The sequence below is a fragment of the Nicotiana tomentosiformis genome, chromosome 7 (assembly GCF_000390325.3).
Source record: "Nicotiana tomentosiformis chromosome 7, ASM39032v3, whole genome shotgun sequence".
NCBI classification, from domain to species: Eukaryota; Viridiplantae; Streptophyta; class Magnoliopsida; order Solanales; family Solanaceae; genus Nicotiana; species Nicotiana tomentosiformis.
Genome location: NC_090818.1, coordinates 114,504,375 through 114,517,276, shown reverse-complemented (window position 1 = coordinate 114,517,276; position 12,902 = coordinate 114,504,375). Strand labels below are relative to the sequence as shown.

At 36.3% G+C, this 12,902-nt stretch overlaps 1 protein-coding gene and 1 non-coding gene across 3 annotated transcripts; one reads left to right on the top strand and one right to left on the bottom strand.

Annotated features, from left to right (window-relative positions):
• The first annotated feature begins 1,979 nt into the window (after window positions 1-1,979).
• On the top strand, window positions 1,980-12,120 carry LOC104094781 (phosphatidate phosphatase PAH1-like). 2 transcript variants are annotated; one of them, XM_009600777.4, is made up of 12 exons: window positions 1,980-2,217; window positions 2,321-2,398; window positions 2,674-4,237; window positions 4,369-4,967; window positions 6,078-6,151; window positions 6,513-6,597; window positions 7,432-7,518; window positions 9,219-9,291; window positions 9,720-9,763; window positions 11,270-11,398; window positions 11,493-11,591; window positions 11,852-12,120. In XM_009600777.4, the coding sequence occupies exons 3-12, from the start codon at window positions 2,836-2,838 to the stop codon at window positions 11,909-11,911; spliced, it is 2,652 nt and encodes an 883-aa protein (XP_009599072.1). In that variant the 5' UTR covers window positions 1,980-2,217; window positions 2,321-2,398; window positions 2,674-2,835; the 3' UTR covers window positions 11,912-12,120. The 2 variants fall into 2 exon arrangements, with proteins under 2 accessions (XP_009599072.1, XP_009599071.1); XM_009600776.4 differs by having other exon boundaries at window positions 4,357-4,967.
• Window positions 7,631-7,734, bottom strand: LOC117276417 (U6 spliceosomal RNA). The gene has a single exon (XR_004506676.1). It is a non-coding gene; the product is annotated as a U6 spliceosomal RNA (small nuclear RNA).
• Window positions 12,121-12,902: the final 782 nt, after the last annotated feature.

The window sequence follows — 12,902 nt, the reverse complement described above, 5'->3', positions numbered from 1 at the left end:
CGTCAGCACATCCATTGCCAAGGCAAATAAAAACAGGCTAAGAATCGATCCCTGGTGCATCCCCATCATAACAGGGAATTGCTCCGAGTCACCTCCCACAATCCTCATCAAAGTATTAGCACCATCATACATATCCTTAATCACCCTAGTGTATGCCACCGAAACACCGCTAACCTCCAAACACCTTATAGAACCTACCTCAAAACTCAATTGTATGCCTTTTCAAGGTCAATGAACACCATATACAAGTCCTTCTTCCTTTCCCTATACTGCTCCATTAGTCTTCTCACCAGATGAATCGCTTCCGTAGTCGAACACCCCGGCATGAATTCGAACCGGTTCTCGAAAATAAACATATTCCTCCTCACCTTGACTTTCACCACCTTCTCCTAAACCTTCATAGTGTGACTCAACAACTTTATCCCCTATAGTTGTTACAATTTTGGATATCACCCTTGTTCATATACAATGGAACCATCGTACTCCACCTACATCGGGCATCTTCTCCGTCCTAAAAATAATATTAAACAACCCAGTGAGCCACTCCAAGCCTGATCGGCTCGTGTTCTTCCAAAATTTCACCGGGACTTCGTTGGGCCTCGTCACTCTGCCCTTGCTCATCTTATGCATCGCCCCTTCCACCTCCTCTACCTTAATATGCCTACAATATCCAAAATCCTGCTGACTCTCGGAGCACTCCAACTCACCCAGCACAATGCTTGGGTCCCCTCCTCGTTCAACAGTTTATGAAAGTATGTCTACCATCTTCGTCTACTATGTGCCTCGTCCATCAATACTTTGCCATCTTCGTCTTTGATTCACTTGACTTGATCTAAGTTACAGGTCTTCATCTCCCTCACCTTGGCCAGCCGGTATAACTTTTTGTTCCCGCCTTTGCCCCCGTGTTCCTCATACAAACATCCAAATAACGCAGTCTTAGTCGCCGTATCACTAACTTTGTCTCTTTCTTTGCCTTCTTATAACACTTTCGATATGTCCTTTTTTTCTCGCCTCCCACATCTTTTCAGTAAGTTAGCATGAAAATTGCTTTTTATGAATTTATAATCTCATATTACTTTGATAGAGTTATATTTTTTATCATTTATGTGATGATGTTTGACTGGATATGATATTTAAAAAAAAGACTTTTGACACATGAACTAAATATATGTAAAGTATCAAAATTTTATTTTTTATTACATTAAGAGGTGGTGACAATTTCATACATGTATTTTCATACACTATGTTCAGATGAAAATGTGATTTTTTAACAATTACAGGTTAAACTGGAATAATAATAATAATAAATAATTTTCAAATAATGAAATAAATAATTTTTAACATATACTATAAAAAATATATCACATAAAACAAGTAATTACAACAATTTTTTTTTTTAATGTAATATTATAAGTGGGGTTTAAAAGAGTAGTGTGTATGCATCCTTAATAATACCTTTTGAAGGTAAAAAGAATATTTTTGATGACACTCTCACTCATAAAATAAGAGTAATTAATTTAAATAAATTGTAAAACCAATTTGCATTGGCCAAGAGATGGCTTCTCATAAGATATATTAAAAAAATGAGAAGGCGATACTTCTTAGAAAGTTAGGATCTAGTTCTAGAAGTCCTTCCTTTTTTTTCTTTTCTTTTCCCTGTTCAACCTAGGAACCTTTTCTTGAGAACTAGAAAGCATAAGTAGTACTATTAACTTAATAAAAAATAAATAATTTTAAAATATATTTATTAATACAAAATAAAATAAAATATGAAGGCCAAACGCCCCAACTTACATTCGAACTGCAACAGAGTGCAATAATTGTCTTTACCTCGTTTCACCATAGTTACTGAATTTCCAAGAATACCCTCCTCAACAACCCATCTTACAATAAATTCCAAGGGTATTTATGGAATTACAGTAGTCTTCAGTTGAAAGGACAATACCTATTTATTCACATTGTGCATTTAGGAAAAATTTGAGAGGTGATAATATTTTGGGCAAGTTGGAAGGAATTTATTGACTCTGGTTGTGTCTGTTATCCAAAATTCATTAAATTCTTCATTATCAGTCCAAATTTCAAAGCTCCCCTTTTGTTCCAGAATTTATTTTTGCTGTATTTAACAATTTTTTATATTAGAAAAATCAACAGAAGTCACCTACTTTCTAGAGAGGGAGAAATCAAAGGAAAAAAAAAGATACCCTCATAATATTCCTGGTATACTCTTTTGTATATATATAACATAATATAGACATATAAATTGAATGGAGAAATTCTTAATATTATTTTCTAATTTTTTTTTGTTGTCAACCCTCCTCAGCTCTGAGATTAACTTCCATTTTGATCCATCGATCGTTGGAGCTTCCAAGATTTTCAAGAATACACCTTTTTTCAATCTGTAAGTATATGATTTATTCTGCTAATTTGGGGGGGGGGGGGGGAGGAGGGGGGAGGGGGGAGGGGAAGGGGTGGTTCTTAAGATTTCTTTGGTTCTCATGCATTTTATGAATTGAATTCTCATTTGGGTTTTTGTAATTTCAAGATTCTTGATGTAAAGTTTTGTTCTTTATGGGTTTTAAAATTCTTCTTATATGATCTTGAATTTGTCATTTGCAATACTATGCATGTTCACATTTTGTTTTTTTTCTCCCCCTTTTTATCTGTTGCATGCAGGTATTCTTGATTGGTATTCTGTGGGATCTATTTCAATTGGATCATTCTGAAGCTGTTTGGTTTTTACAGTGTCTTAGATTGTAATATAGCATTTAGGTTTTGGTTAAACTGTTGATTATTCTGTATTTTTGGGGGAATATAATTCTTTTGTTAGTTGAACAGATGAATGTTGTAGGTAAAGTTAGTAGCTTTATAACACAGGGTGTATACTCAGTTGCCACCCCATTTCACCCTTTCGGTGGAGCAGTTGATATAATTGTTGTGAAACAGCATGATGGGACTTTTAGGAGCACGCCTTGGTACGTTCGATTTGGTAAGTTTCAGGGTGTTCTTAAGGGAGCAGAAAAGGTAGTTAGAATAGAAGTTAATGGCAAAGAAGCCGATTTTCACATGTATCTTGATAACTCCGGTGAAGCGTATTTTATCAAAGAGGTTACTGGAGACAATGAGAATGAGGAAATTGGTGGCTTCAAGGAATCCGATAGTCTGAAAGGCGAAGGGGATGGTAGTAATCTTGGTAATGTTGATGATAAAGAAAGTAGAAAAGACGATATGCTGTCTAAAAATGAGGAGGATGAGTATAATGCGGCAGCTGATTTGCCATTGCGAGACGAACGTGTTACTTTAGGTATGGATCGATTAAATAGGACAGATTCGGATGCTGACCGAAGATATTATGAGTTTCCAGATGAGCAGTCGTCTCTTGATGATTTATCAGAATACGGTTCCAGTAGATATGATAATTTGGAAAATATGGAGCATGTTTTAGAATCACAGGATTCGGGCTCTGAAGTTGTTCTAGTAAGCGTTGATGGTCATATACTGACAGCACCCATCTCATCGTCTGAAAGGAATACGGAAGATGTCGAATTAGATACACCCCAGTTCCATCTGGGTCCCGGTCAGGGGACTGAATTTTGTGATGATAGCTCAGAGTTCAATTCAGGTGATGGCACATGGGCTGATGATTATTTCAGCGATCTGAACACATCCAAAGTTGCCTCGGCAGATACTTGCGACATGAAAAATGAGAGCACGACAGTCGAGCACAAGGTAGAAGTTTCTGAAGTTGATGGGAAGCACCTTGATCAAACTCCAGAAAATGACCTGAAGAACCGGGAATCAGATCTTTGCGTGAATAGCACTGTGGAGAGCACATCATGCAGCATTAAGAAGGACGACGTATTCAAGAGCTGTTTAGAGCTATCAGCATTAGCCATGCAAGCCGAGGATGAGGTTAATCGGTCAGATACGGTTTCTCAGTCGGAGATTCAGGGAGTCATTGAAGATGTAGAAGTGAAGTCTCATACGAGCCCTCCTGCAATTAGTGAAGCTGAAAATGGGTTAACTCCTGATTCCAACCTTCCCTGCAGTTCTCTCTCACAAGATTTACAGCCTGAAGTTGTAACTCTTCAGAAAAGTGACTTGGACCATAATGCTTCAGACACAAAGGAACAGACTGATGTAACTGTAGCAGTGGAGGAGACACAAAATGGCGAGCAAGGATCAGATGAATGCGCTGAATGTGACAATTTGGAGGATCAGACTGCAGCTTTGCTTAAAGGTACAGAAACTGATTCAAGCACAAGCAGGCCTGCCTTTTGTTTTTGATTAAAATTATAGTGCATCATTTAGTTGTTCGATTTAACTCTACTTCTCACTATGTTCACACATTTTGGTTAGTGATATCTGCAGGAGTAGAGATATCTATTTGTAGGAATTTTCTTCATGCTGGAATGGGTTCCATTGCTGCTAGAGAAGCCTTTGACGCAAGTCGCATTTCTGAGGAGGAATTCAGAAGTTCTGCAAATTCAATAATTACTAATCCAAATTTAGTTGTTCGAATTCAAGGAAACTATTTACAGTGGGACAAAGCTGCTCCAATTGTTCTCGGGATGGCTGTGTATAATATGGAATTACCAGTTGAATCTACTGATGTCATACCCGTGGAGCAGGACGAGAACCTAAAAACAGGAGAGGATGTTAGTGAGTTGCCTTCAACTCCTTCTGGTCGACGATGGAGGCTTTGGCCAATTCCATTTAGAAGAGTTAAGACAATTGAGCACACTAGTAGTAATGCATCAAATGAAGAGGTGTTTGTTGATTCTGAATCAAGCTCACTGAACCAGCCTACAGAACAAACAACAACACCACGAGGAGCTAAGGAATCTCCTCGCAAGCAACTTGTGAGAACAAATGTCCCTTCTTCTGATCAAATCGAATCTTTGAAACTGAAGGAGGGGCAGAATTTGGTGACTTTCATTTTTTCCACTCGAGTCCTAGGGGAGCAAAAGGTTTGTTGTGTTACTTGTGCCTAATATGTTTACTTAAAAAAAAGGGAAAAGGGCCAAATATACCCCTCCACTTTCATATATTGTCTACATTTAACGTCCGTTATACTATCGGGCCAAATTTACCCTTACCGTTATACTATCGAGCCAAATTTACCCCTACAATTAGCAAACTTTTAAAAATACCCCTTGATCTGTTAAGTAACTCAAAATCTCACAAATTCTTTTTATTTAAATCACTTGTTGTTCTTCTTGCTTCATTATTTTCAAAAATTACTATTGATGTGAATGCTAAAGTTACTAGACTATACAAATTATTCATAATTCTTTTTTAATTACCAATGCACCCATTTCTCTTCTTGTAATAAATAAAATTGGTTTAGAATTTTATTTATTTTTCAATCATATACACATTGTAGAATTTAGTGGGTCTATTTATTGTGTATTATATGCAGCTGATCATCATGTATGTACATGTATATTCAAATATATTTTGTCATTGCCTGGTTAGTATAGAGTTCGATCGACTAACTTAAGAGTGCACGATGTGTAGGCATTTAATTAAAGCAAAGTTGAATTAGACAATGTAAAGTCTCCGAGTAACTTCAACTTCAATCACTAATACTTGCAAAGTCTCCATACATTTGGTGCAACGAATTCATTAAAATTGGGATGTTGTAAATACTTTTAGAATTTAGAAAAGCTATCTAATTTAGATTTTTCAATTTACTATACTTTGTTTATTCGGTTGTATAATTTAATATTTTTTTCTCTTATTTTTTTTTCTCTAATTCAGAAAGCAGGTAAATGCCAATTATTTCAAAAATAGTGGACCAAGAAGAACAACAAGTGATTCAAATAAAAAGAATTTGGGAGATTTTAGATTACTTAACAGATCAAGGGGTATTTTTAAAAGTTTGCTGATTGTAGGGGTAAATTTGGCCCGATAGTATAACGATAGGGGTAAATTTGGCCCGATAGTATAACAGAGGTTAAATATAGACAATATATGAAAGTAGAAGGGTATATTTGGCCCTTTTCCCTAAAAAAAAATAGTAATTTTTTTTATTGTTTTGGTTCGTATCGCAATGCTAAACGAACTGTTTAAAACAGGTTGAAGCCCATATATATTTGTGGAAGTGGAATACTCGGATTGTAATTTCTGATGTTGATGGGACTATTACCAAGTAAGCTATTTTGATCACTATACCTCAAGCTGCAAAATTTTGTTAGCCTTCTATAGGATCACATGTCCAAATTTCTGACCTTTAAGCTGATGTGAGAAAACAATATCTTTTTGTAAGGTTTTCTGCTTTTTGGTGTACTTCTTGTATGCGGGCGTGTTTTTCCCTTCGTTTAATAAATTTTAAAGCATTATAAAGAAAACAGATTTGAGAGCATAAAAGAATATTATAAGTTGTAATTGTGAGAATAGAACTGTTTGTTGGAACATTATCTCATTCTGGCGACGTACTATCTAACTATCGTAGTAGACTGGTTGAGGGCATGTTTTATAACGTACTTAATAAGTGCATATTTTATGTCTAGGTCTGACGTTCTTGGTCAGTTCATGCCTTTGGTTGGAAAGGACTGGACCCACTCCGGAATCGCTAGACTTTTCTCTGCAATCAAGGTATTCCTTTTCTCTGTCCTATATTTGAATGTTTCTTCGTCTTCAAGTCATCGCATCAATTAAGCTTTAAACATATATATATATATATATATATATATATATATATATATATATATATATATCGTTCTTTTGTAATTTGATAAAATTCTGTAAGACAAAGTACAACCAATACTTTCCTCCAATTCAAATAATGTGGCAATTCAGGATTTGATGCTTCAGCACGAGAAACGATGTTTGCGGGGGAGCTATGCCTATGACATTTAATGTGATTTGATAAACATATCTGCCAGAGATGAGCAGGAAATTTATTTAATGTATATATTATCAAAAGAGAGGAAAGTAAAACTTTGATGGTATCATGTAGGGTTTATCCTTATAAAAATTGGGAAAAAAATAAGTTGTTCATAAATGAGCATGGAAGAATTTTAAAATTTATATTGAAGAGCTCTGTATTCTAGTTACCATAACTTTAGACAAAGTGCGGCGGGCTAATCCGCAGGCCCACTCGTACAGGATGACAAGACTCCTATATAAGATATTTGCTTAGGTGAGACCTGGCAAAGTTACATACCTCACGGCAGAGTATTTGATTCAACATGCTGGACATTATACAATGTACAAAAGTTTGGTCAAAGACTAATATGTATACAGTATGACTTCTTATATCTCTGTTCCCTGCATGTTCCTTGTTCTTCGTTTGTTATTTTGTAAATATGAAGTATCATGCTAACACGAAGCTGGCTTAATGTTTATGACCTCTCACTTCCATTTCGTTGATGTTTGAACTACATTTCTTCAATATTTTATTATGGATGTGCTTTCTCGTAATTGCAGGAAAATGGGTATCAGCTACTCTTTCTCAGTGCACGGGCAATCGTTCAAGCTTATCTGACCAAAAGTTTTCTGTTCAATCTCAAACAGGTAATCATAGTCCCGTATACATGAAATACCGAGGTCGCTAATTTTTAATTTTCTAAAACATACAGAAGATTATGTCAAAATCCCAAGGGAGCATGTTGGTTGGATTTTCTGTTACATGTCGGACCATTTCTTGATTTTCTGCTTGTCATCCTTGTGCAAGGGCCATGCTGATTTTCTCTATATCGTTACAATTTTATAAGATGTTCCCGAAGGGACTGTTACATATAGGGCTCTGCATTATTTGTTTTAAACTAAGAAAATTCGCCGAACCTTTTTTTTTTTTGGCTACGTTTTTTTGTTTTTTCGGTTTGGCTTGGTTTCGGTTTCGGCTTGTTTCGATTCTCTGTACAGGGAAACGTTCTTTTCCAATGCGGTCTCCTTTTTCTTTCATTTTTTCCCTTTTCAAGAAAATGAGAAAATTGAAAACTGAAATTAGGGGTATACATAGTTTATTAGGATTTCAGTTGTTGTCTCCATTTTCCTTACTCCACCTGGCTCTCTCGCCTCTTCTCCACACTTCAAGGCGAGAATAGAATGGGATCAAATGAACATCTCTAAAAATGTGTGTAGACCTTGGTAATTTGAGATCTAAACACCACTGGCCTTGTATATAAACTTTTTTTTGTTTCCGGTCTTAGCAAACATATTACTACCTCAGAAGGACTTCAAGAAGCTGTTTCCAAATTTAATTAGGGGGTACACGCCATCAGCTTATATCCATGGCTATGCCAGAAGCTTTATCAATCAAACTCCAATCAACTACTCATCAATTCCAAACTATTTTTTTCTTGACCGTCAACTCCCCAAATCCTCCTTATCAGGTTTGGGACCTACTATGCGTAGCTTGATTTTGAGGTTGCTATATTTATTGGAAAAAAAGAAGAAGAGATCTGTTCTCAACTTGGGGGTGAAACTAAAAATCCAGGAAACTATCAAGAGAAGGCAGCCTTGTTCTCAACTTGCCTTTCTTACTTTTTAAATCTAGCTTTTTCTTATGCAAGTTGTTCTGAGATTTAAAGTTCTGGATGTATTTCCTTCTTGGGTGTAAGACATGATAGGAGGGTGTGGAGCTCGAGAATTAGGGTGGAAGGTTAGTCGGTAGTCGAGCGTTTCCCTTTTTCTTTCCCAGACCAGTAGCATTAGTGTTAGCATGGTATCTCTTTATTCTTGGATTGCTGGTACTACCTGCTGTTTGATTGCTTTCTTTCACTTCGATTTTCTTAATATCTTATTGTTGTTATCACTTGTTGCCGCTGCTTCTTTTCATCTTGTCTTTCGCCGAGGGTCTGTCGGAAACCACCTCTCTGCCCTCCTAGGGGTAAGGTCTGCGTACACACTACCCTCCCCATACCCCACTGGGTTTTTTGTTGTTGTTGTTGTTGTTGTTGTTGTTATTGGGTGTAAAAGATGTCGCTGCAATTGAATTAGCAGAGATCTGTTGATTAGTTTGCCAATCTACAAACAGAAAATCAAATAATCTGAAAAGAATTAGCTCAAAGCCGACCAACTGATAGAGTACTGCCACATTTGCATGTTTTGGGCACTCGTTATGATTTTGCTTTTACTAACCTTTCTTTTCATTTCTTATTCTCCATGTTCTCCTCCTCTGCTTAAGAATTTCTGGCCTCTGTTTGCTTGTCCTTGTAAAATTCTGATTGTGCAACAGATTTTCTGACCAGAAACATGTAAACAATCTGCAGGATGGGAAATCCTTACCACCTGGACCTGTTGTTATTTCACCTGATGGTTTATTTCCCTCATTGTACAGAGAAGGTAAGTAAGTACAAATTTTGCATAAGTCCATCTTTTGCCTTTAGTCTGCGTCAAAGTGCATACTCTGTGCATGCAAATTACACATGTTTCTTGATGTTTGGTTTCAATGAGAATTCTTTAGCTCTTTGCCCGTAGTAAGTCTACTGACTTTATCTACTGATATGATAAAAAGAGTTTTTGAAACAGTGTTGTCTCAGTACTAGGGTTTTCTGTCAATTCTATATGCCTCCTTTCTCAATTTCCCATTGAGCTCTGGTTTTTAGTTCCATATTAAGACCATTTATCTGTTTTTGGTGCCATGCCATCATCTTTAGATTTTGTGTCGCACTTTGCATGTATGATATTGTGCAATTTGTTTCCTTTAAGAAGGAATTGGCATAAATTTGATCTCTGACAAAATTTACCTTTTCTCTTCTATGTCACGGCAGTAATAAGAAGAGCTCCTCATGAATTCAAGATTGCCTGCTTAGAGGTAAGTATACTCCAAAACTGGCAGTTCTTTCCGGTGCCTTTTTGGTGCGAACGAATGGATAAAGTGGATATTATTTTTTTTAGATTGGATTTTAATTAGGGGATTTAGGGCTGACTTAAAATCCTTGGCCTATGTTTGGTTTGGAGATCAAATATCTGATAACTGATCAGCATTTAATCTAATCTAATTCTATATTTGGTACAACATTGATTATAATTAACACCAAATACATTTACACAAACTTTATTTCTTTAAAGCGCAAAAATCCATAATAATATTTTATCATCCAGTTTTTTTGTCTGGTAAGCTACAACAAACGTCCACTACTTTAACAAGTTTCTTCAAAAGTTTAACCTTTTTAAGCTAAAAATTTAAACAAAAAGAAAATGGAGAAATATGGGACAAATAGAAGAAAAATCCAAGAGATACCGCAAGTAAGCCCCTAAGGTGTCACCAGATGGTCTAAGAGTTGGAGTGGCAATCTTGAAAATCAAGGTTCGAACTCCAGCATAAGCAACATTAGGTAATTCTTCCCATCTGGCTAAGCTTTGATCGACAGAGTTGTTTGGTGCTGGTGGGAGGTAGCATGTTTGTAGTGGATCAATCAAGGTGTGCGCAGGTTATCATGAACTGATACTCCTTTTAAAAAGGAAAAAACAGAAAATACACATCCGACCTGTAACGGCAATTAACAAATTTGTAGCAGAATATTCAAGGGGAAAATACTCCACAAAGTGAAAAAGATAGAAGAAGAACAAGAAAAAAAGATGGAACGGATCCAACCTTCTCCTAACCTTTTATAGATAGCAGGTTGAAACCGTAAAACGACATTTTGCTTTCTAACGTAGTCGGAGGGTAATGACAACTTTACAGTCTCATTCCTCATGTTGAAACTACTTATAAGTTATGTCCCATTGCTTTATTGTGATTTAATCTTGTCTAATCCAGAGAGTCAACTATTGTACCAAAAGGACCTTAAAGTCTTATTTTTGCCTAATGTGGAAGGGGTCATTTCGTTGGCGAACAAGTTATAAGTGGATTGTAATGTCGGGATTATAATATGTGGATTAAATAATGATGGGATTATTTAGTGGGTATACTTTTATTGGTAGATGTTTGGTATATTGGACTAGAAAAATAGGATATATGGGGTATAATATAAAATATGTGTTTGGTTTTACACTAGTTAAACTGGGATGAACATTTTTTCAATTTTAACCTTGACTTTTTTAAAGGACTTTGCGCAAAGAGCTCTGGAGAAGTGCATTTTTGTTATTTTGTTATCCCACATTGAGTGGGATAAAAATAATACCATATTTGTGGTATTAATAATCTCGGGATTGTTAATCCTAGAATCAAAAGTTCAACCAAACGAGGAATAAAATAATCCTGTAGTCTATCCAGGGATTGTTATTCCTCATCCCACAAACCAAACTACAGTGGACTCAATCCTTTTGTATCTCTCTAATGGTTTGCCACCTTCTAATATATTCTTCTACATTTCAGGACATCAAAGCACTTTTCCCAGCAGATTACAACCCTTTTTACGCAGGTTTTGGTAATAGGGACACCGATGAGCTCAGTTACAGAAAAATTGGAATTCCAAAAGGCAAAATCTTTATAATAAACCCGAAGGTTCGCAATCTTCGTCCCTTTGCTTTATTGTAAAAACGAAATGTACAATTTGCCAAGTTACACTCTTGCTTAACATACTGAATTGGACTTACAGGGGGAGGTAGCGATTAATCACCAAATTGACGTGAAGTCCTATACTTCATTACACACTCTAGTTAATGACATGTTCCCTCCTACATCCATGGTTGAGCAGGTAAGCAAGACTCTAATATCTTTTTCGTTCGTTTGTAGTAATTCTAACATCATCGGCACTTTCATATTATCATGTTTTCCTATCTTTAGATATACATTTTCTTTCTTATTCAAGAATTTCTAGAACTAAAGCATAGTCTTTTTCTTTCCTTTACTATTTTTCTTCCCCGGGGGGTGGACGTTCTCAATTCTACAAAGGGGGTTCATTTGCTGGTTTACTTGGAGCTTTGACTCAATTATATTGTATTTTCATTGTTGCAGGAAGATTTCAACTTGTGGAACTATTGGAAAATGCCCTTGGCAGACGTCGATAACTTGTAGGGATTTCTTCCCATTGCTCTTCTTTGTCGATTTGGGAGGCCGATGACATGTTTAGTCAGTATATGTATAACTACCTGCAGTTTCCTTTGAAGGAGATCTGCCATTGTTTCTTTTAAGTGTAAAATTCAGTTCTGTAGTCATAATTAATTCATATTGTACTCAAAGCATAAAGTTGTTACTGAATAAAAATTTTGTTTCTATTTCTCTAAGATCATTTGCTAGTCTTCACTGGCTATTTTGAAACTTCCTCAAAGTCAAAAGGTGCATTAGTTATTAACTTATCGCAATCCTCCTTTATACGAGCTTGAGACCAGCAATGTGAGCGAGTTTACACACGGGTATGTGTATATGTATGCAATACTGTTTACCTGAAAAATGGATACAAAATGCAAGGATAAATAAAATGTAAATGTAGATTGGAGAGAATGCAATCTAGATAAGGATATCAAGAACAGTGAACAGGATACGACAAATAGAATCAATCTAAGAAACTGGAAGAGCGATTCTTTACTGTAGAAGAATATAATACTTTTATTACAATGTAAGTCTCAGAAAAAACTTGTCCTACAAAAATGATAACCAAGCCCTTTTATAGTGGAGGGATTCGGCTCCAAGCATAATAAAATAAATATTCAGTGGGAGACCCATGATAAATCAGCTTTTCCATAATTTCTGCCAAGATTCCCTCTAGTGGGATTGCAACGGCTTTTGTCTGCGAGCTCGACCTCGCTTAGAATCCTCGATTTTGGTTCGAGCATGATTTCGGTTCGAACTTGTGATCTTGGTTCGAGCCCGCGAATTGATTCCAGGTCAATGTTGGTTGGTCTTTGGATTATCAGCACGATAGGTCTACCCTGCGTCATGGTTCGATTCTTGTTCGAGTTTGATTATGATATCGATCTCGACACGGACCGGCCTCCCCGGATTCGAGGTTAGTTCGTCCCTCCTTCGGGATCTTACTTCGATACATCACCCTTCGAACCATACCGGA

Coding starts and splice junctions, on each gene's coding strand:
- LOC104094781 (XM_009600776.4), top strand. CDS start 2,836: ATGAATGTTGTAGGTAAAGTTAGTAGCTTTATAACACAGGGTGTATAC. Junction 7,519..9,218: donor TTCTGTTCAATCTCAAACAG/GTAATCATAGTC, acceptor AACAATCTGCAG/GATGGGAAATCCTTACCACC. Junction 9,292..9,719: donor TCCCTCATTGTACAGAGAAG/GTAAGTAAGTAC, acceptor ATGTCACGGCAG/TAATAAGAAGAGCTCCTCAT.